This window comes from Pyrgilauda ruficollis, unplaced genomic scaffold (assembly GCF_017590135.1).
Source record: "Pyrgilauda ruficollis isolate IOZ18807 unplaced genomic scaffold, ASM1759013v1 scaffold74, whole genome shotgun sequence".
Taxonomy (NCBI): domain Eukaryota; kingdom Metazoa; phylum Chordata; class Aves; order Passeriformes; family Passeridae; genus Pyrgilauda; species Pyrgilauda ruficollis.
This window is the reverse complement of record NW_024529266.1, coordinates 3524056-3546540: the sequence shown is the minus strand read 5'-3', so window position 1 is coordinate 3546540 and position 22485 is coordinate 3524056. Positions and strand designations below refer to the sequence as shown.

Genomic DNA, 22485 nt, shown 5'->3' with positions numbered 1-22485 from the left:
GAAGGGACACTAAGCAAGTTCACAAACAATAAAAAAACTGGGAGGAGCTAGTGACCCCCTCAAAAGCAGGGAGGGACTGCAGAGAGACCGTGGCAAATGAGAGGACTGGGAAATTACCAACCGTATGAAGTTCATAACGGCTGAGAGCCAGATTTTGCTTCTGTGACAGGGCAGCCCTGGGATGTACAGACAGTCTGGGAAATGAGATGCTGGAAAGCAGCACCACAGAAACGGACCTGGGAGTCCTGGCTGATGGCAAGTTGAACATGGTCAGCAGTGCCCTGGCAGCCAGGAGAGCCAGCCGTGTCCTGGGGGGCATCAGGCCCAGCACGGCCAGCTGGGCAAGGGAGGGATTGTCCTGCTCTGCTCTGCACTGGGGCAGCCTCACCTCGGTGCTGGGGGCAGTTCTTGGTGCCACAGTATAAGAGAGATACAAAACTATTGCAGAGTGTCCAAAGGAGGGCCATGAGGATGGTGAAGGGCCTTGAGAAGAACCCTTATGAGGAGCAGCTGAGGTCACCTGCTTTTTTCAGTTCAGAGAAGAGTGAGGGGAGACCTCATTGCAGTCAAGCTCCTTGTGAGGGAAGAGGAGTGGCAGGCACTGATCTCTTGACCAGCGACAGAACCTGAGGGAATGGCCTGATGTTGTGTCAGAGATGGTTTAGGCTGGATATCAGGATAAGGTTCACCACCCAGAGAGTCGTGGGGCACTGGAACAGGCTCCCCAGAGAAGCTGTCACAGCACCAAGCCTGACAGAATTCAAGAAGTGTTTGGACAATGCTCTCAGACACATGGTGTGACTCTTGATATGTCCTGTGCAGGGCCAGGGGTTAGAATCGACCCTTATGTGTCCCTACCAGATCAGCATGTTCTGTGATTCTGTCAAAACTGTCTTTATTCTAGGCTCCTCAACTTTTTTTACATTAAATGGCCTTCAAATTTAATACTAAAAAAAGTTGAAGAAAACAGATATAAATTCATCAGCTACTTTCAACCATGGATTAGTTCTTTCCTTCTGGGTCTGAAGGAGAAATCAGAAGCTCTTTTCTAGAAGAAAATCCACCTTCACAAAACTCAGGGTATGATCAGTCAATAATTCAGATGAAATTACTTCTTTTGAGTTTTGGATCAAATGGCCAAAACCACAATGGTTTGTGTCATGTAAATCTCCTTACACTCAGATCATTGATGGAAAAGTTTAAAAAGACAGGTGTCTGTATGCACTCCTTTTCTGTGCAACCTGGCGTTAGTGATTTCAATTCTGAGTAACACTTAATGAAGCTTAGCACAAAAACGCTGAACTGGCAAATCAACAAGGACGAAAGAAGAGTCACATGGGGGAATATGGCCTTTTCCAACAGCGTATGTGAACAACTGTAACTTACACAAAAAGGGCCCCTGCATGCTTGTGTAACAGCAAATTTTTACAGATGAATTCGTAAGCAGAAGACACTGAGGGAATAAAACCCGTACTGGATACACAGGTTTTGCATTGGTCCTATCAGCAGTTGTTTCTGTGGATACCACCAGATACACTTCCAATTATACACACAGAAGTGTCTGTCTTGTTCCATCTTGCAGAAGAAAGCAGCCTCTGTAGAATTAGAGGGCATGGTGCTTTACCTTCAGTACTTAAGTATTGCCCTGTACTGGTGTCAGTGAAGCCCAGAGGTCCTCTAGCAATCCTCAGACTGTACAAATACTAAAAGGCAAGAGCCATACCTACAAAGGCATTTCAGTAAAAATTCTATCAGTGGCATAAACAAAAAGGTAAGTACTAATAAAAACAAGCGGCTCACATTTGAACCAACACTCTATTTTGGTAACTGCTCCAACAGTTGTAGCAGCAGAGATGCAGCTAACTGGATTCTTGACAAAACCATCAACAATACCCCAGTTAACTCACCAAGCAAACAGCATTGTTAGTCTACTAATTTACTACCTTGTTAAGTTCCTGTAGTTGTCCTTGGCAATATCAAAGTCCAAAAGTAAGATGAAATGTTGAAAAGTAATAGCAAGCTGTAGAATTAGCAAGCCAAACTGTGACTGACACTTTTGAACTATAAATTTCTCAGGTTGTGTCAAACTCTTCCTCTAGACTGTCACTGTTTGACTGACAGCAAGCAATCTCTGAAGACTCTGTGTCATTTGAGGAACTCTGTATTTAAGCAGACTACACTTTTTCCTCAGATGAACAACACAAGTAAATAAAACCTACTTCTCCAGTAAAGTTTTGACTAACTTGAGTGACAAAAAGGTTAAGGCCTTTCTTAAAAACACAAGAGAAAATTATTTTTTTATGATAACCCATCCTCACCATAAAGAGATCAAATTCTTCCTCACGTCGAGCAATCATCTGATTCAGTGTCTCATCATCAGGAACTTCATCTTCTTCCTGGTTAGAAAGATGGATAAAATTATTAGGAAGTACTGACATGCACCTTGAACTAACAGCCTCCATCAGTTGGAGCTCCACTGACAGTCTTTCTCTGACAGCATGTGGGAGCACTTAAATTGAAACTAAACCTTCCAAAGTGTTCAGCTATTCAGAAGTAACAAAACAAGATGGTAAGAATGACAAATGAGACTTATTACTACCTTCAAATTTTGAGAATGATTAAATGACTAAACACAAAACCAGGAAATTTTGGCTTGTGGTTTTCCTGGGTCAGAAGCACAGTCAGTGCTTTGGTTAAAACGGATGTATTTCCGTTCTGCTATTCTACAACATTCCTTCAGAAATACCATTCTAGATTTTGAAGTTTTTCCCATCAAAGCAAGATGACTGAAAAACTCCTGATTAAATGAAAAGAACAAAACATGTTTTTATCCCAGAAAATAACCCTGCCGAATCACTTTCTCTTGACCATTTTCTGCTTACAAATTGAGACGTGAAAATTTTACTGCAGACAAAATGGATTATTTCATAAAAACAGAAACAGACACTAGAAAAACAATTTAGAACTGTAGTGTTCAACTGAAAATGTTAAAGCTGAAACCATTATGATACCCACTTTAAAACAAAGCCCAAAATATTCAGTCTTCTTCCCTGAATTATTCTGAAATCACAGACAACAGGTCACTCTACACAGGGCTTTCTGAACCTATATTACACTATGATACAGAATTAAAATTCTTCCTAGAAACTCATGTTTTGAGCCCATTTTAATGGGAGTAAGGAACGCTGCATATAGCATTCAAAAAGTTCATATCCTGTAGCTTATTTTTCAGAAATAATAAGTCATCTATACTTCCACACATCATCCCTCCAGTGTCTGGATTTCTACACCTCAGGAAAAAACCCAAACCAGTTCTCCTTAATATAATTCTCAAGGAACACCTTTGTACCTTAATGAACATTTAATTTAGATTTTAACATGAACCAGGCAACTGGGAAAGTGATTTAGAGAGCAAGTTCTTCTCACTTCTAGTCATTGCTCCTTCACTTCTAGTCATTGCTCCTTCACTCTTCATGAAAAGGAAGTCACATGGTTACTCACAGAGAGAAAAAAAGATTGTTTTATAAATGAGACCATCATGAAAGGGCCACATACTTCCTTATTATCTCAGAGTAACTTCTGACCTGAAAAAAGTAAGTGATCTTACAGAAGAAACTGTAACAACAGTGTCCACATTATCAGCAGTTAGGCTGTTGCCAAACACATAGGCCTTGCAGAAGAAAAAATTATAAATAAACTCAACTGCCAACACAAAATTACACTATGAATAAGTAACTTCTAACAGTTATCATATATTGTTATTATTCTAATGAATCTTTCTAAATACACAGAAATTACCTCTCTGCTTTATCTAGTACTGATAAAAGAAGAAATTAATTAAAAAAAAAGAAAGAAGAAAGAAAAATAAGGGGCGTCTTGATGCTGAACTTAAAAAAAAATATGGAAAAAGGATGAACAGAACATAGTACTCTACATACCAGTGTGAAAAGTTTAAATCTTGCTTAGAATGGAATATTTAACTAGATTATCAGTAAACAATATCTTTGTTAGATGTGCTAGTCCACATTTGTAAGTCAAAGTTGCATCAATATTGTTGATAATTTAACTTTTAATTGAGAGGTTTACTTTTTTCCCATCTATCTCCCACTTGACACTCAGTGCTGCTGCAATGAAGGAGCAATGGCTGACCATTGCAGGATGGTGCAAATTCAATTCCTCCTAGTCCTTAAGAGGTTGAGTGTGTGGGCAGAGTTTTGTATAGTTTCTGTTCATAAAGAAGTATTACTTGAAAGCTTCAGCTTGGAGTCAGACTGCAACATCAATGCTTCAAAGGCTAATGCTGGGCTATGGCAAATAAACCGTTTTTAAATCTGCTTGCTTCAGGATGGCAGATTAAATGTATTTGAACAACACACAAGAAACAAATTGTTCTGAAGTCATCTATAAAATGAGGCATATTACACAGACCTGAGCAGCAGCCCTGACTTCTGAAACAGTGTCAGATAAATGCTTCAGAAACAAATGTACCTCTGATTTTTAAAAAAATTCACAGGATTACTGAAAATGTCTGCTGGTTTCCTACTAATATAGGAACTGTGGTCTGACTTAGAACTACAGGTTTACTCAATCAAAAATGGTATATAGGTATATCACCAAATTTCTGTATTAACACCACAAATAAAAGACAATTACTGATTAAAATGTTTTGTCACTATTCTTTAATTTCTATGAAAAATACTAAAACAATACAAAATTTCATCTTAATCATGCTTTTCTAAATGCACAATGAAGAGTTTACACAAAAGGATTAATGACTGAAGAAGTAAATTCCTTGTTCTTTGAAACTTTACTCCATGTAATGAAGGATGCTAGTGAAACACAGGCTGCAGAATCTCCCACCAGTGTGCTCCTTATTCAGACATACAAGCTCCCCTCAGAGGCAAGACCGGTCTCAGAAACTGTCTTTAACCAGTACAGGTTATTTTCAAAGTGGGAAAAAGTCAGTGCTGATCAAAAATTTCTCTGTGTTTGTCATCAGTATAACTGACACATTTATTTAATTTCTTCCAAATATGGCTTTTGTCCAAATAGTGAATTTTGTTCAAATTAAGAAAAGAGTCTGCAGTGACAGGTGAAAGAATAAGCTCATCATTCCATACTCAGAGCTCCATAAAAAAACACAATGAAAAGAGAGGGACACTCAGTGTCCCTCACTTCCCACTATTAAAAGAACCTTACTTCCCACTATTAAAAGAAAAGACTTGACAGCTCTTTTTAAACAGCTAATTACTTCTCAAAGAGAAAGTGGTGATGAGAAGTCTGGGCTGGACACAGCACCAGAAAGAAACAGTTATTTTTGGGCTTGTCCTAAGCCCAAGGCATATCGAAGCGGACCTTAACTCTTAAATAGATTCCAAAGGAAGTACAATAAGCAGGGTCCTTCAAAACTGAACCTAGGTAGTACCAGCTGCTCAGCATATCTGAAAATCAAATTGCCTAGCTGAGCACACACTGGACTTAGAAAATAGTTTATAATGTGTTCTGGAAAAAAAACCCTTTGTTTGAATGCAATTATTTGCCAAAATTATAAAGGGCACAATGCATTTTAAGTTGCAATGCCTAATTCTACACTAAGATTTAACCATAACCATTACATCATAACCACTAGGTTACAACCTATTACTGTGACTTTAAAAAAGATAAAAATTAAGTTATTTCTCTAAATGGATGGTAAGAAATTATAATGAAATTTTTAATTTCAAGAGTTATGACAATCTTTGTAAATGATGAATAAAAGAAGAGTCAGTACTTCCTGAGTAATTATTTCTAACTACCTTACCTCATTTTCTTCTTCATGCTCCAATATAGCTTGGAGGAATGCTCTCCTTTCATGGCTTGAAGATTTCTGATCAAACATTCCTGCCTGAATAACTTTTTGATCTACATTCAGCTTATACTTTGCTGCAGCAAGTATCTTCTCTTCCACACTGTTCACAGTGCACAGTCGGAGGACTCTAACTTCATTCTGCTGACCAATTCGGTGAGCTCTATCCTGGGCCTGCAAGTCCTATTAGGCAAAGAACACAGAGAGTAATTTAACAGAGAGTGAATACAGAGAGTAAAACTCTTTTTAGTCTCCCTTTCCTTACATTTCACATGACGTCACTGAGTATTATGTGAATTGTATACATTTGCACAATAGCTGAAAACACACACACAACTATGTACTTCAGGGATACTAAACTTAATTTCTTATAAATAAGAAAAAAAAAAGGTGGCAAAGGCATAATTCAGTTACCCCTTCTGTCTTTCTAAAACAAGCCAAAGAGGTGTGATTTCCTCTTTTTCTGGTATCTGTACTTCTACGAACCACCACAGTGTAAGATGGCCTCAGGCCAAGACTACTGCACTCACATGGTCACCTAATTTCATGAGACAGGTAGCATTCAGTGTAACCTTTACTGAAGTATTACAGTATTACCTATCAAAGGCTAGTGGTCTGGTTATTATATCCTAAGGGTTAACGAATGAGTACATATGAGTTATACTAATGAAGCAGTTTTATAACACTCCTAGCACCCAGGATACCCCAAGACTCAGACTAAATATTTATGTAGGCACAGAATGACTTCACCAATTCAAACCAAAACATTTCCTGATTGTGGCAGTTTGCCTAACTAATTCCTCTCAAAGCAGCATTTTATCTCTTACTTGGACTTTTTTCTTTCATCCCACACTACATCATCTATTTAAAGAAGCAACTCAAAAAAGCATCATGGATTCTTTGCACATTTTATGAAGATAAGAAAATAAATACAACCTGATGAGGATTCCAGTCACTATCAAAGATTATAACAGTGTCAGCAGCCTGGAGATTTAAGCCTAGCCCTCCAGCCCTTGTACTCAGCAAGAAGATAAAGTATTGTGATCCAGGTTCATTAAACTTCTTCAACAGAGCAGCTCGATCCTCTGATTTTGTTGTGCCTGAAAAAAAAAAAAATTAAAATATCTTATAATAAAGTTGTGAACTGAAATAATATAAATACAATGTCTGTTGCTAAAACTACATGTAAAAGGGTTATTTTAGTGCACTGCTTTTTGACATCTCTGCCATATTTTCTGTAACACTGGCCATGAATGCTTAGGTTAACTGCCTATCACACCTACGAGATGGACTTCTAAAGGTCTCTTTAAATGCATTTGTTTTGATATTTCTAAAGTAGATCTTAAAATGTTGGCTAACATTGTTATACCTTTTTATAACTCACATAAATTTCAATTGAAACTACTATATACAAACAGAAGAGAGCTCTAGTTTTGATTAATGCCTTCTGGCTAGAGCAGCATTAAATATTTTTTAAAGCTACTTATATAGAGATTTATCAAAATGTCACTATGTGCCTTTGGAGTCATAGTTAATACCAAAAGACTGCAAATTCTTAACATGTCCCATCTTGAGGGTGATATATGTATATAAGATGACATTACAAATTTTTTTTTCTTACTATGGTGGGTTGCTCCACAGCTGGCTTCCACATACACACCCCTGTCTCCCCCACTCAGCAGTATATGGGGAGGAAATAAAACACAAAAGCTCCTGTGAGCTGTGAAAAAGGCAGCTTAATAGAAGTGAAAGGTGTGTGTGCAAGGACAAGAAGAGTAATTTATTTACACTTCCCAGCTGCAAACAGATGTCCAGCTGGGGCTGCTGTGACCCAAGGGCAGTCTGTGAATCTACTGAGAGTACATTCAATCCTCTCATCCAGATCATCCACAAAGACACTGAACACTCAACATTGAGCAGAATAAAGATATTAGTATCTAAAATATTTCTAAACCATCTTTTTGTTTGAAGTAATAAAACATATCTACACATGAAGAAATTGAGGCTTTTGATCTTCCTGTGAAATTCAGGCATCACGCTGAAATTCAGCTATCCTGTGAAGGATAACTGAATTTCAGACAAAAATGAATTTATTCCATTTGATTACAGGCCTAACACTGGCATTATCATCTCTTATCATGAGAATATTTTCAGGCAACTTAGATAGTGATAACTGATTGGGAACCTTGGATTTTAAACCCTCTGTGAAAAAGAGACGAGCCTCCAAGCAGCAAATTTATACATATGCTGCATTTCTGGACTAGACCTGAGTGTTTGTCAAAAGAATCCATTGACCAAATGGTCTGCAGATTAAACAGATGAAAGAAAACACTGAAAGAGACAGAGACAAATACTTCTACTGACAGAAGCAAAAGTATGTCTCAGTACCTTCCTTGTCTGGAAGAATATGGGAAATTCTAATAAACTGCCACTGAAGGGTCCACTCGCACATAACTGGTCCATAACTTCATAGTAAAATAGTATTTTGAATCTGTTCTCACTCTTACATAGTCACAGCACAGCACTGGTATAAAAACACTGGGAGGAGAACCCAGGGCTCCATGCCCAAACTAACGAAGGACACCACCTCTTATCTTAGTATTTATCCTTTTCCATTTAGCTTACCATCGAGACGCAGGTAAAGAAAATTTCGAAATGCAAAGTAGTCTTCCATAATGGTCATGAGTGATGTCATTTGACAGAAAAGAAGTACGCGATGGTTAGTAGCTCGTAACTTTGGTAGAATACGATCGAGTAGCTCAAACTTCCCTGAGGCCCGATAAAGTTCAGCTCTGTTGGAGAGAAGAAGCACAGTAAGTACCAGAATAAGCCCACATTTAAAAGTCTGTAGTCATTATCATGTCAGAGTATAACAAAAAGACTAATTTACTTAATCTAAACAAGACTAATAGCACTTTTCTTTCTTTAAAATTGCACATGTTGATGAAAATAAACACACGTGAAGCCTGTTTTCCTGAATTTTCTTCAATTACAGAAATTGTGCTGACTTTCAATCACTCTTTTTCATTATTTATTAAAACAAATGTTATTTCTTAGCTAGATAAGCATTCTGTAAGCTTAGAAATTCACCTGCTGTTTTGTTTTCAACTGGCATTATAAACAATTTTCAATCGCAACTGCAGTTTTAAATTGTATTCATCAGGCATTTGTTGGAAATTACCCCCTTTCCACTCAACTATCATGCACATGGAAGTGAAATATTGCAAACTGAACTAATATATGGAGATAAGTGGCAGGAGTCTGACATATGCTCTTGAGCCCTATAACCTTGGTCATCCCGAACAGTGTTTAGCTGCTTTTATTAGCTACTCCTTTGTCTTCTATGCAAGAATTCCAAAACCAACTACTAGCACTGAAATGCAGCTCACAACCCAGAAAATGAATAGAAGTAAACAGAACGTCTAAATCAACACCACAGTGATAAACTTTACAGAAATAAACTTCATGCAACTCTTCTCTAACCTTGAGTCTGCACTCTCAAAATACAATTTACCATTAGCAATGGCACAAAATCCAGAAGATACATAGCCTTCTGATATGCACACATCCGTAATCAGCCAAAGACTGAACTGTTTAGGAGACAAGTATTCTGGTATACTAGTTAAGTACGCAAATAATCTGGTATATTAGACAAGGTGAAAAATATACCATTAGTACCTAAACAGGAAGAAAGGTGGATGATACACACTTTGTTTAGAAAGCATCCATTAAATTGATAGCTGCACAGTGTCAAGAAAAATAAAACAATCTTTTTTCATTTCAGATAATGGAAGAAATGCTACTTTAATTTGGAAAAGAGATAGTAAAAAAGGAAAAGTAGAAGGCAAAAGTAACAATAAAGAGAAGAAAATCCTAACAGATATCTCTGAAGAGTCATCCCAATGAACTTCAGTTGGTATATTATTTCAAAATAAGGGGAAAGGAAGACATGAGTCTTTTCTGACTGCTATCCTGAAGGAGATGGACAGTCATGAAAAGATCTTGCAACACTTCTAGTACTATTAGGTTTTGCTTTACATATGCCCTGTACTTCCTTTGCCTCTGTATAAAATGCTTGAGTTTAATAATGTGTAGCTTCCAGAAAAAGAATGTAATCATTAATTCCAGTACAACACTATGGACAGCAGGAAAAACAGACAGTTACCCATTAATGACACCATTTGAGTAGCCCAGATGTTCAGCAAAGGACTCCTGCAATGTTATAAGCAATAAACATATTACAAACTATACAGCAGCCAAAAACTATACATTCTTATAGAAATCAAATTAAATATATGAGTACTGAGGTTTGAGTTTATTAATGTTCATACCCTTGTAAACCACCTTGTGGCAACAGTGCTCTGCTTAATGTTTTCCTGTACTATTATTTGAAATTCATGATTTGCAGAACTGACTTCTGCAGCCTACATTCTACCAGATTATAAATACAGTAGAATGCTAATTAATTTATACTGATAAGTAGAAGATGCATCTGCAAATTACTAAATTTAATTACTCAGCATACAAAATCATGAAGAGAGAAAACTACTACAATAATAATAATAATAATAATAATAGTAATACTACATCACAGTAGACAATTATATTCATAAATTTGGCTATATTCCAGATATCTATGACACCTTCTATCTTTTCACATATTGATATACTTAGGTCTTTTTGAGAGATGTTATATAGATACCACATTTCTGCTGAAAAAAACAGATGGATGGAATAGAACAATTGACATTGCAGAAGATTAGCAGTCTGCTAACAACAGAGATTCTACACATGACATTTTGAACCAGTGTCTATACGTAATGAATTTGGTGTATGTGAATACCAAGTTGCTCTGTGTTGTCTTAAATTAACAAAAAACTCCTCACTTTTTAAAGACACTGCTCCATAAAATTAACTATTTTAAAAACAGAGTTTGGATTATCAATAAAAACATGGCACTTGTTGACTATAATACATATTTTTTTCGAATCTGTCTTTTCCAGTATAAATTATGTGGACAGAGACATCCCCTCCCACACACATAAGCTTTTAGCAGCAGTTTTCTATGATTCTATCCTATTTTACTGAATGAAACTACTCTCAAAATCAGACCTATCAGTCTTACCTCAATGTGTTGAAACATGTATGGGTGATTGCATATCTTTCTCAATTGCATGATAGTGTTCATAAGAGTTTTTGCTCCGCCTTTCCCCTATGGGTACAAACAATGCAAACCAAATGAGTAATTTCTTAGCTTAGGAATATACCCTTTTAACATCCTTTTATCCCAAATCTGAACACCGCAACACTAATTTAAAAAAAAATAAAGGAAATAAAAAAACAACAAAACTCCACAATAAGAAAAAACCAAACCAGGACAAACCAAAACAAAATCAAAAAACTATTGTCTTGCTCTATAAATTGATCTGTCATAAGGATGCTCTGTAATGAAAAAGGAAGACCTGGAAGTAACCGACAAAGTGCACTACATTTCTACCTGCAGTACTCTTGGTGGGAAGCAAAGCATCTACTGTCCTGATTATTTATACTGTTTACTATGAAACCATACAAACTCCTCAGAGTCTGAATGCTCTAAAAGAAGTAATTGTAGCGGATTCTTTTCAATTCCATAGTAAATTCTCCAGTGTATTAACTCAGTATATGGGTTTCTCACTCCAGGTTGAGCAAAACATCAGGCCAGAGGTACTAAAATGCTGATGGTCAACAAATTCATGAGTCATCTTATTATTTAAGGAAGTATATTCTCAAAACATACACTAGAGTTAATCTTGTAGAGCCAGGACACTCATCAGACACTTAGGTGTAACACTGTATGGTTAAAAACCAACTGCAGCTAGTCAGCGTGAGTTTGAGATCATTATATCATATTAATGTCGCCAAAAACTTGCTGCTTTCAAATGCATTTTGTTTTGTTGCCATTTTATGAAAATGTGATCAGAGTGGCATCAGTATTCCAAGCTTACTTTATGACTAATTCAGATTTCTTTTAAAAATCTCAGCCAAAACAATTTACCAATTTTGAGCTGTAAACTAGGGGAAAATATAGTACTTAATTATAATATATACTAGCAATATTCTAGTCTTTTTTGGGAAGTACTCTGAAATCATAACTTTCATCTAGAGCAGAGATAATCCATTTGAAGGGGGCACTCCATATATTTTAAACTTGGTTTTGTTCTTTCTAAGATCATCTCTAATTTTGCTCCAAAAAGACAGTTCATATTTGTTATAAAAATAATTTCCTAGAGCTTTCCATCTGAGCGAATTGTCTCTAATCTCAGCTGGGTCCAGGCCAGAGCTGCAGAAGGACATGATTTTTTTCCTAACACAATGGCTGTTTGATCATTGAAGCCAAGCAACCTTAACAATCACCTCCCTTTGCTGACAGCAGGTAGCAGTGATAACAGAGTTTGATTTAACATTTAAAGAAAAAAAATCAATTAAGAGAGGGTTGCACGAAAGGAAAAATTTTAGCCTCTTGGTGAGAGAGGAAGGCAAGGGAAGTGTTCAGAAGACAGCAAAGACAATTTTAACTCGCTAATCACAAAGCCAGGTAGAGAAATAAGTAGAAAAAAATACATAGAAGCATCTGAGCAGATGAAAGAAAGAGACCAGAAAAGGAAGTAGAAGACTGTGATACAAAATGAAATTTTTAGAACAAACATAAAGACATCAAACTGAAAAAATGCATTAAAAATACAAGTGAGGAATATGAATTAATGTCTAAAAAGTGTTCAAAATATGAAGATGCGTTTCAATATCCAGTGAAAAAGAGCCCTTTTTCTGGAGTTTAATTAAGCACCAGTAAAGAAAACAATTTGGCTGCAAAGAACTAGGAAGGTAAAGTAAGATACTGAATAGAAAAATCACCTGTACCAATGCAACCTGAAAAAGGATAATGGAAAGACTGTACGTGCACAGCATCAGCAATACACACACTAAAGGGTGCAAACTGAAACTCTTACATTGCAGATATTCTGCAGTGTCTGTTCAAAGTATTTCACATTTACTATAGTATTTCAAACTTGTTACCATGTGAAAAGTTGATGAATGGCAATTTCTTTACTCATTAGTGCCTGGATCAAACCCCATGACAGCATAACCAACATTTACTACTACAAAGTCTAAATCTGACTACATGACTTTGAATCTTACTGATCTCTTAAAGAATTTTGTCACCAACAGACCTTGTAAGGATGAATGCAAGCATATAGTCCTAGCTAACTGAAACAAGACTTAACTAATGTTTTTCAGAGCATTAACTTAATTAATGCTCTGAAAAACAAGATAAATGACCTTTTATAGCCATCACTCCCACAATGACAATTATTCAGAAATATTATTAAATTAAGCTCAACCAAGGAAAATGCAGTTTTTTCTCAAACACTGCCTGTTTGCAGAAAGGCAGTGCAACTACACTGAATCCAAGTGAGTGCTACACTTCTCCTAGTGAATAGCTGCGGTCTTGTAAATGAAAGGCAAGCCTGAAATTTCTCTTCCCATTGGAGATACTTGCAGTAAGAGTCTACATACTAATTTTATAAAACAAAAGTCATGTTGTTAACATGTTCACTTGTAATACATTACTTCATATTTTAGTCTTTCTTTTGTACCTTCTTGTCTTTTTCAGAACCATCTGTGAGAAGTATTCCCTTGGCTTGCATGTGACGGTACAGGATCTTTTGAAGAGCTGACATATCACATTTGATCACATATTCCACCTGGTATTAAAAAAAACCCCAAAACCATGAACACACTGACATAATGTTAGTAGGATCTAACTGCAGGTTCTTGTCACTCCACAGCAAAACAAAAAAAATCCCACTAATCTTTTATCTGTACCAGATCACCACATAAAACTTCAATGACCAGCAATACAACTGCAAGCACACACGTGAGTATTTTTGAGTCACAGCTGCAGTGAAATAGCTAGATCCTAAAGATGCAACTGCAGGATTACCAAACATCCTTTATTTCTCATTCTGTAATTTTTAAAATCTAAAGAATAATTTTAAATTAATTTTAAAATTAGCAAGCAACTAAAAAACTATTTTAATAACCAAGTGAATTTATTTTGTCTGTTAGGTATTATAAAAATATCAAGCAAAGCATCATAAAAATATCATCACTGTATATCTAGTAATTAAGAATCCCTCATAGAGTCTAACTGCCATAATGTTTATCTGTTTTCTCAACATCCACTAAAACACTAGGAATTAATACAGTATTGTATGACTGCTACATTCAGTCTCACTTGCTCAGCTTTGTAAAACTTTGACTGCATATCAGATTTTAAAACAGTAACAGAAAGACTTCCCACACCAGTTTTCTGTAATGTTTTCTATTGCCCAATGTCCAGATTATAGGCACTATATTTTAGTAAGTTATGTCAAACAAAAACTGTAACCTAACAAAACCACGCTAGTGGTTAGAAATATTTCAAGCTATGAAAGAAAGACAATGCATAAGATTCCTAATGTTTAATAAATAAACAGGAAGAAAACGATCAGGTTACTTTCTTCTCAGAAAGACAGGAGTATAAACTCCTTAAAGAGAAGTTACTTTCTTCAATGTTTACCAACACTTGCAAGAGCAAATGATACTGATTAAGCTTCTGTCCTCATGGCTGGATAAACTCCTTTTGTCAGATAATGGCAACAAAAAGAAATATGGTGTTCTGAGCACGAGTGTGTTGAAATTTTTTCCTCTCCAGTGCCTATTATTGGATTTAACAGTGATCTGATTTAAATATTATTTTCAAATGCAAGCATCTTTTATTCTCAAATAAATTCTTCTGAGGATATTGAGAATTTGACATTTGAAGGAACAGAAATTTGCAACAGTAGTAGTGTTTACATGATTACAAAGATGAAAAATAATTTTAAAATGCCTTTCTTTGTATTGTCTCTAAGCATCTGCACAGAGTTCTCCACTCATTTAGCCAGTCAGCTCATAACACACCTTATAAATATTTTGTTTGGTTTTAATCCAGTTTACCTTAAAACCAACTTTTCCTTATCACACCTTCAAATTTGTATTTTTTTACTTTAGTTGCTGCTGTTACTCTGTGACGAGAGATGTAGAATTGCAGAGGAGGACACAACGGGACACGATGAGGTATTCAGAAATAAAAACAATTACCTTTGAAATCATCAAATAATTTTATGTTTTGAATTAAAATGCCACTAATTAAAAATAATTCTGCAATTTCAGCAAGACACTTAACACAACTCCTGGAATGATAATAAACCAAATTGTGCCTGCTTTATAATGTGCAGCAGTCCTTCAGAAATTTCAGTGAACTAGCTTCAACCCAATGCAAGGAGGATGGTACAGGACAGAATTTTATCCTCAGTGTACAGCTGGCTCATAAACTGAAACTAGACTCTAATGCATAGAACCTGCATATCTTACACTGGTTACAACAAACAGATTAAAAGTTGGTGAGGAATCCTGAGAATGCAGACACTTCAGGTACTCAGGCTTCCTCAGCTTTCTCTGAAGAGGTATTAACAAACAAACATTAAAGAAGTCCTCTTCTGCAAAACAGATCTCTGTTTTGGGAGACTACTTAATGCTTAGAAAGAATATTAAACCCCGTCCAAAACTCCTCTCACTGCAAACCTTTTCTGGCAGTTGAGACTCAACCTCCTTCTTCAATCTTCTCAGCAAGAAGGGCCGAAGCACTTTATGCAGACGACGGATGATCAGAATAGTTTCTTCCTCATTTAAGTCCACCTAGAGAAGTTTATAAAAGTCATTACAAGGCAAATCTATTAGTTAATGTCTTCTCTCACATGGAATGCTAAGAATGTGCAATGATTATTTGCATCTTACATCCAAATTGACTGAGTCAAAAAATACACTTTAAACATTAAAATTTTGGTATTATAAAAAAGGGGACTTTTAGTTATGTTAAATCCCTAAGTACCAGCACAAGTTCAAACACTAATCCTTCTGAGTAAGCTCTTTTCTGCTTTCATCAAAGTGATTTACTTCTGATCTTTTAAAAAAACACTGCCACAGTACCCTTTCTCCAGTCATGGCAAATGGAGCATTGAACCACTGCTCAAAGGTGCTGCAGCTCTTGAAAATGGTTGGAAGAAGGAAATTGAGGAGAGCCCAAAGTTCAGGCAATTTGTTCTGCAAAGGAGTCCCAGTCAGCAGGATTCGCCGAGGGGCCACATAGTGAGTATTCAAGACCTGAGTCAGCTTGCAGTGATGGTTCTTCATTCGATGGCCCTCATCTACTATCATGTACTTCCATCGAATCTGAAAGAAAAAGAAGAAAAGTCAGCAAGGTTAGAACAGGCCAAACTTTGTCAAGGTCCTCCCAACAAGTATAAAACAAAAATACTTAAAGCCTGAGGCATCAATCAGTTTCAACCTTGAGGAAAGCCAAATCAAGCATTATGCAACTATCAGTGTCCTTGCTAGCAACAAACAGAGAGATAAACACTAAGTACGCTCAATGTGATAGTGAATTCTGACTAGAACTGAAACAGCTAACAGCAGATTCCTTCCATTTTTGGGAAAGAGATTAGAATGACTGGCTCTTCAAGGCCAGAATATGGTCCGCAATAGAAGAAAGAAACCACATAAGTTGCAAATAAATCTGTCTATAACAAGAACCTTGACAGGAGACAAAAGCCTTTTCAGATAAAGGTAAGTATGCTCATAAACAACAACAACCCTGAACTTTGTTTCAGCTAATCCTGTGTTTTTACTTGAACAGAAAGCAGTGTAATTAAAAACATCTCAGTTACTGCATTTTCAACTCAAGTTTCTATTTCTTAATATGAAATCTTAAATGCAATCACAGCAGATGTTGAAAGCTGTTGTTCAAGCTCTCTGTTACCACCTATACTACAACATGGACAGTCACACTGACCATATGACCAGGAAGGCCTCAGTCTGTACTTTTACATGTGCTACCTAATTCCACCTCCCAGGACAGGATGAGTGGCATAGTGCTGTCCTTCTATCTTTCAGAAAGAGTGGGAAAAAATTAAGGAAAAGTAACATTTATGTAGTCTCAAGCTGTCTTCAAGCATTCAGAATGATACTAAGAAAATGCACTGCCTTTGTATTAGAGAGGACAAACACGTGATATGCAGTAAATATGCAGTATGTAACAGATGAGTGTTATGAAGTGAAAATGAACAACAAAACTACAGAAGGACCAGTATGGTTTCTCTGTATAGCAAAATATCTCTGCTTTGTGAGCACATGAAACAACCTTACAGTACAGTAGGTTTTTAAAATTAATTATATTTGATACCTACCTGCAGATAGACAGTGAGCCCCTAAGAAGTGGAATGTGTAGACCCTTTAGTCTGGATACCAAATTCATGATATAGGTAACTATTTAGTCATGTGGGGAAAAGTGACCACATAGCTGGAAGGGCCCTAATAGGAGTGAGTTTCAGGACAGAAATAACAGAAAAAGTTAAAAGTCACTGATGCAGATTAGGCTGAATATTACACAGAGGTGAGAAAAGTCGTGTTCTTCCAAGGACAGGCAGGTATACAGTACTGACAGAACTGCACAAAGGAATTAGTTCCCTGCACACATTCGGGAAAATCCTAGTGTTTACAGAAGGGACAGCTGTGACTGAGAAATTCAATCGTAAACTGAGAAACAGAAATGTAAATGAAAGGGATAACTTTTATTGAAGGACAGAACAACTGGGAATTTCCCCATAAAACAAAAATGTGTTTTGCGAAGGTGTCTGGGTCTTGCTGTAGAGAGATAGTAGTTAAAAATTACCTTAGCAAGGATATGTTTGTCCTTTATTATGTACTCATAAGTAGTTAAAAGAACATTAAATTTTCCACTTCGAAGCTGAGGAACAAGTGAGCGGCGCATTGCAGGTGTACCCTAAAAGAGAGAGACATATCAGTTGTTATTCTTTACTTTGATGAAGAAAAAACATTGTTTTCATGAATTAGCAGATAATAAGCAACGAGATGAACCTGCAATCCTACCATACCGTGAATAATACATTGACAAAATTCCAGACCTTCTCAGAGTGCCTTCACTAAACCTCTGCTAGACTGTAAAGCTGCTGATGAGGCTCACAGAAATATAAAGGCAGTGGTCTGATCTCCCTAAAAAGTGTTTGGATATTTCATTACTATAGGAGCCACACAAGGAAGTATTTAGCTAGGAATAAAATGTTAGGTAGCTATAATTTGTAACTCTCAGCAGAAGCCTTGCAAATGTGATAATCAACAATTTTGTTCTGCATTTTGTACAATGATTTACAGTTGTTTTACTTCTACAGTCTTTCACAGTTTATTATAGTCTTCTTTGTATGGCTAATTCTCACTGCTTAGCACATGACAAAACCTGATGAGCAGATAATTTAAAAGCTTGCAGAGACAGAGGAAAAACTGTCTCTAGTTCTCCTTCCTTCAATTCTACAGTCATATAGAAAGCAAATCAAACCTTGTAAGATATCTTCACCACTGAAGGAGCCCATTTGTCAAATTCATATGTCCAATTGGATAAAGTCCTGTAGAGATTACAGAGAAAAAGTAACATGTTTCATCATCTGCAGATCAAATGTTTTAGGTATTTCCAAGTGGGTGCTAGCTTTTCAAGACATTTTATGTACTCAACCCACATAAATAACAACGTATTTTAAAAATGCACTTTATATACTGCAATAAAATACAAGCATCTTCGAGGGAAGTAACCAGAAAAAAAATGTGTGAAATACTCATTCAGCTTATATTCAGGGCCCTTTCTGAAACCAGTAGTGTTTTACATGCACCTTTATACTTTGGAACATAGAAACAATAAGAACAGTGTTTCTGGACAAAGTTGCAAGTTCCTCTGTACTAGATACATCATCCAAAAATGGACACTACAGCTTTTCAAATACAGCCCAATGAAATTGATAAGAGACTTTATCTGTGCCCTACTCAAGCAGAACTACTTGTAGTGCCACCAACCACCACTATGAGGATCCATTGTTGCACTGTTTCTGCTGTTTGATCCCAACAAAAAGAGCAGAAAAAGTCGCTATAGTGAAGCTAATTGCTACCATGAGACAACAAAAAAACACTGAGGTTTTTCAGCTGCTTGCTTTTTTTTTTTTCCCTCTTCTTAGTGGACCAATGATGGCAACAATACTAACAACGTAAATAAGGCAGAGAAATGCAGCTTTTAAAATGTATAAAAGAAAGAACTTTCAGCTCTTCTGACTTTTTTTAAAAAACACTGGAGTACTTAAAAGAAATCAGACTTCTTACTGTGTCCACATGAAAATTTACATTAATAACACTCCCACTATTTTTGTTTTATAAATCTTCTCCCAGGTGTTTCTTTTCAAACTAAGCTTATCATTCGTATTCATACAATTAAGCACATCTGTGGCATTTATCTTAGTTAATCAGTTACTACTGCAGCACAGCCAGAAGACAGGACACGTCAGAAAAAACCAAGAGATGACCACAAATCAGATTTATCCTAATTCTAAAACAAATCTGCATGCTCAGCACAACTGGTGGACAAATTAGCTACTGAAATTACCAGGGAACCTCTCAACATCAATCAAGTCAATTACACATAAAAGTAACATAACAACTCAACATTCTGTAAGATTTCTACAATGACCAACATTTTTTATTCAAATCACTAAACCCACACCCGACCTTCAGAGAAAAGAATTAATGCATTAAAAGGAATTTGTAAAACAAGCAGAAGCTAAGGAAAAGCAAAAGGGGGGGGGGGGGTAGCACAATAAACAATCATAATCTGCACACCTGATGAAAGTGTGTATATGAATCAAGGTTACATATATCCAGGGCTACCTATACAGTACTTGAAAATCAACCTCATTAAAGCATGCTTGCATGGTATCAGATGAGGCACCAGCTGCTTGAAGAATTAAGCAAGAGATTTTTATCATCATAGTTAAAAGCTGAAAGCCAAAGTGCTTGCATGTAATAGGAAAGAAAAAACATCCCTCTCTTTTGGCGTAAGAGTGAATTACAGTAAATTCAATACAGTTTGCCAAAATTAATAGAATCAAGTGTTTTACCAGATTTGTGGTTTTGCCAGCGTGTTGTGTTCCAAATAAACTAATCTGCAATGCTTAGGACAAGAATGCCAGAATGACACTCATTACTTACGACAAGGGAACAATGATGAGATAGGGGCCATTGAGTCTTTTGTGCTCCATCAGGTAAGTGATGAGAGCAATAGTTTGTATTGTCTTTCCTAGTCCCATTTCATCTGCTAAAATTCCATTCAGATTGTTATTATAGAGAGAAACCATCCACTCCAGTCCCTGGAGCTGAAATGAAGAGTAAGAGTTTCAGTTATTTAAAACCCACAAAAATAATTAATAATAAATCAGCAGCATGGATCTAATGTTCTCATGTCCCCGTCTACTTACAAGTTGGATTTCCTTTAGTAATATGATATGCATGGAGACCCCTGTCTATCTTTACATGGAAAACATGTTCTGTTTAAAACACTCTGTAAGATGAAGTCAGATTTCATGTAGAAAGGTTTTACTACTTCATGCAAAGCAATAGAGACACTCACAGTAAGGCTGATAACACCACAGCAGGTATTTGTTCCTCAATTTCAACACTCTCAAATGCTCAAACTTTCTGTGTGTATTTCATGACATTTGCCTGTGTCAATTAAATCTTTCAAAACCAAACTCATCAAAACCATCCAAAACACAAAGTCTCACACTTGCCAACTATACCACTGGTATGCTAAAGCTCTTGTAGCACATGTCCACTTAGTATTTACCATTCAAAACTCCACGTCAGAGAATGCCACCTTTGTCCAAATATGCCTTGTGTATAAAATTCCAGAGCTGGAAGGAAGCCAGAGTTCTGCAGCTTAGCAATGTCTACATAACAGAATTTCACATTCCAAGGAATACTGCTAGAAAGCAATGTTCCCTTCTCAGAGAGATTTCCACATGTGTGTATCACATTACTGATGGATGTGTGCAGTTTCTGCTCTTCATATCCAGAGTTCTGGTGTATCCCATGCATGGAGAGAGCAGGAAATTAGGTGGCCTGAGAAAGTTCAGAGGAAAAACTCTACAATACACTCCTGAAGTAACTGTCTGTTCTTCCTGCAAGACAGCATCCAAAATAATGTTGCCAACTTACTAGCCTTACATACATGTGGACAGATTCATATTTACTATGAAGTCATCAAGAGCTGAAGAGCTGACTGGAATTTGTAGTGTCACTCTATGTCCCACCTACAAAGTCGCTTCAGAATTGAGAAACCTCTTTAATCTACATCATTATTCTTTACGTGGAAAGATATATACACAGAAAATGTTCTGACTAGAGATAAGATGCAGGTTGTTGGAGTTCACTAGAAAGTTGTGTGACAGCAGAAGTGTAGAAAATATGCATCAAGGACATTTTCAATCACGTGAATCTAGCTTATATCAAAATACCTAAGGTCTTGGTTATTAAATCCAGTGAAAGTCTGTGAAGAACATGTGATACCTCCATAGCAAAATATTTTTTTGTTATTTTCAAACTGTATCTATCACTGCTCCGAAATATTAGGACTTTAATTAAAAAATAAAATTCTAAACTTGTAATTATTGGAAGGAGGAAAATACTGCTAATCCACCACAAATTAAAACAGTAAGAAATTAAATTACAAGTCAATGAGAAGGATTCAAAAAATCAAAATATTATTCACCTGCTATATAGAGAAGGTGGAGGTAGCTGTAAAAAGTTTGTATTATTCAAGGAGTATGTATGTAACATTATCTGTGACAGGTATCATTGCTTTGTCCATACTGCCAAATTCTAACCTACTAGAGCCTTTGAATTTTTTAACAAATTTTCAGTTTGCTGTTTGAAATATCACACTGAAATGTTGGGCATAATTCCAAGTTTTAGGTATTTTATTGTTTTAATGATTTCTCACCTGATAATGTTTTAATGTGCCATTAATAAGAAGGGAAGACTGCTTTTCCACCCTTTCGGTGATAGCATGAGCAACAGTGTAGTAGGACTGAGACCCTCTAGCACTATATTGCATGCTATATTCATCATCCACATCTTGTTTGGCTGTCCTGGAAAGTAGAAAAAGAACTTGAGTGAATTCCTGCAAACAAGTATTTTTTGACCATGGCTTATATGTCTAAAGAAACAGTTCGAGTTCTCAGTTGTGAGTGAGGTGAGTACACCGAAGGGTGCAAGATTATAAAGAGCATACAATTAAATGATCATGTTCCTTCTGCAGATATTTATACCAGAGCAGTAAAACAATTCACTGTAATCTAGAGAAACCTACTCTTGTGAAACACCACTGTTAGAAATCACAGTTCCTAATAAACAGCACTTAAGGAAAACTCACTCAATGATTTGCTTTGCATCTTTCTCAGAAACTTCCTCACTGTTAGGATCCAGGACTATCTTCTCATCTGTTTCTAATTTGCTTGATTCTTCTTCCTCATCCTACAGAATAGAGAAAAAGAACAGAAGTGCTGGGAAGTGTAATATCATATTCATAACGTTCAATTTACACCTATTCTGCAATAAAATTGCACTGCAGCATAACAAAATGATTAATTTTTGACATACATCAACCAACAGGAAGTCGTAACACTTTG

At 36.3% G+C, this 22485-nt stretch overlaps 1 protein-coding gene across 6 annotated transcripts in view; it reads right to left on the bottom strand.

Annotated features, from left to right (window-relative positions):
* Positions 1-22485, bottom strand: part of SMARCA2 (SWI/SNF related, matrix associated, actin dependent regulator of chromatin, subfamily a, member 2) — a 116890-nt gene that overhangs the window by 42491 nt on the left and 51914 nt on the right. For all 6 annotated transcript variants that reach the window (XM_041486086.1, XM_041486090.1, XM_041486091.1 and 3 more), the window contains 14 exons: positions 22230-22330; positions 21798-21945; positions 20009-20172; positions 18318-18384; positions 17637-17747; positions 15896-16138; positions 15491-15604; positions 13480-13587; positions 10971-11057; positions 10011-10057; positions 8471-8637; positions 6782-6945; positions 5801-6028; positions 2319-2396 (listed from right to left, as the gene is read on the bottom strand). In XM_041486086.1, the coding sequence (XP_041342020.1) occupies positions 2319-2396; positions 5801-6028; positions 6782-6945; positions 8471-8637; positions 10011-10057; positions 10971-11057; positions 13480-13587; positions 15491-15604; positions 15896-16138; positions 17637-17747; positions 18318-18384; positions 20009-20172; positions 21798-21945; positions 22230-22330 (1827 nt within the window). The remainder of the gene's footprint in view (positions 1-2318; positions 2397-5800; positions 6029-6781; positions 6946-8470; positions 8638-10010; positions 10058-10970; positions 11058-13479; positions 13588-15490; positions 15605-15895; positions 16139-17636; positions 17748-18317; positions 18385-20008; positions 20173-21797; positions 21946-22229; positions 22331-22485) is intronic.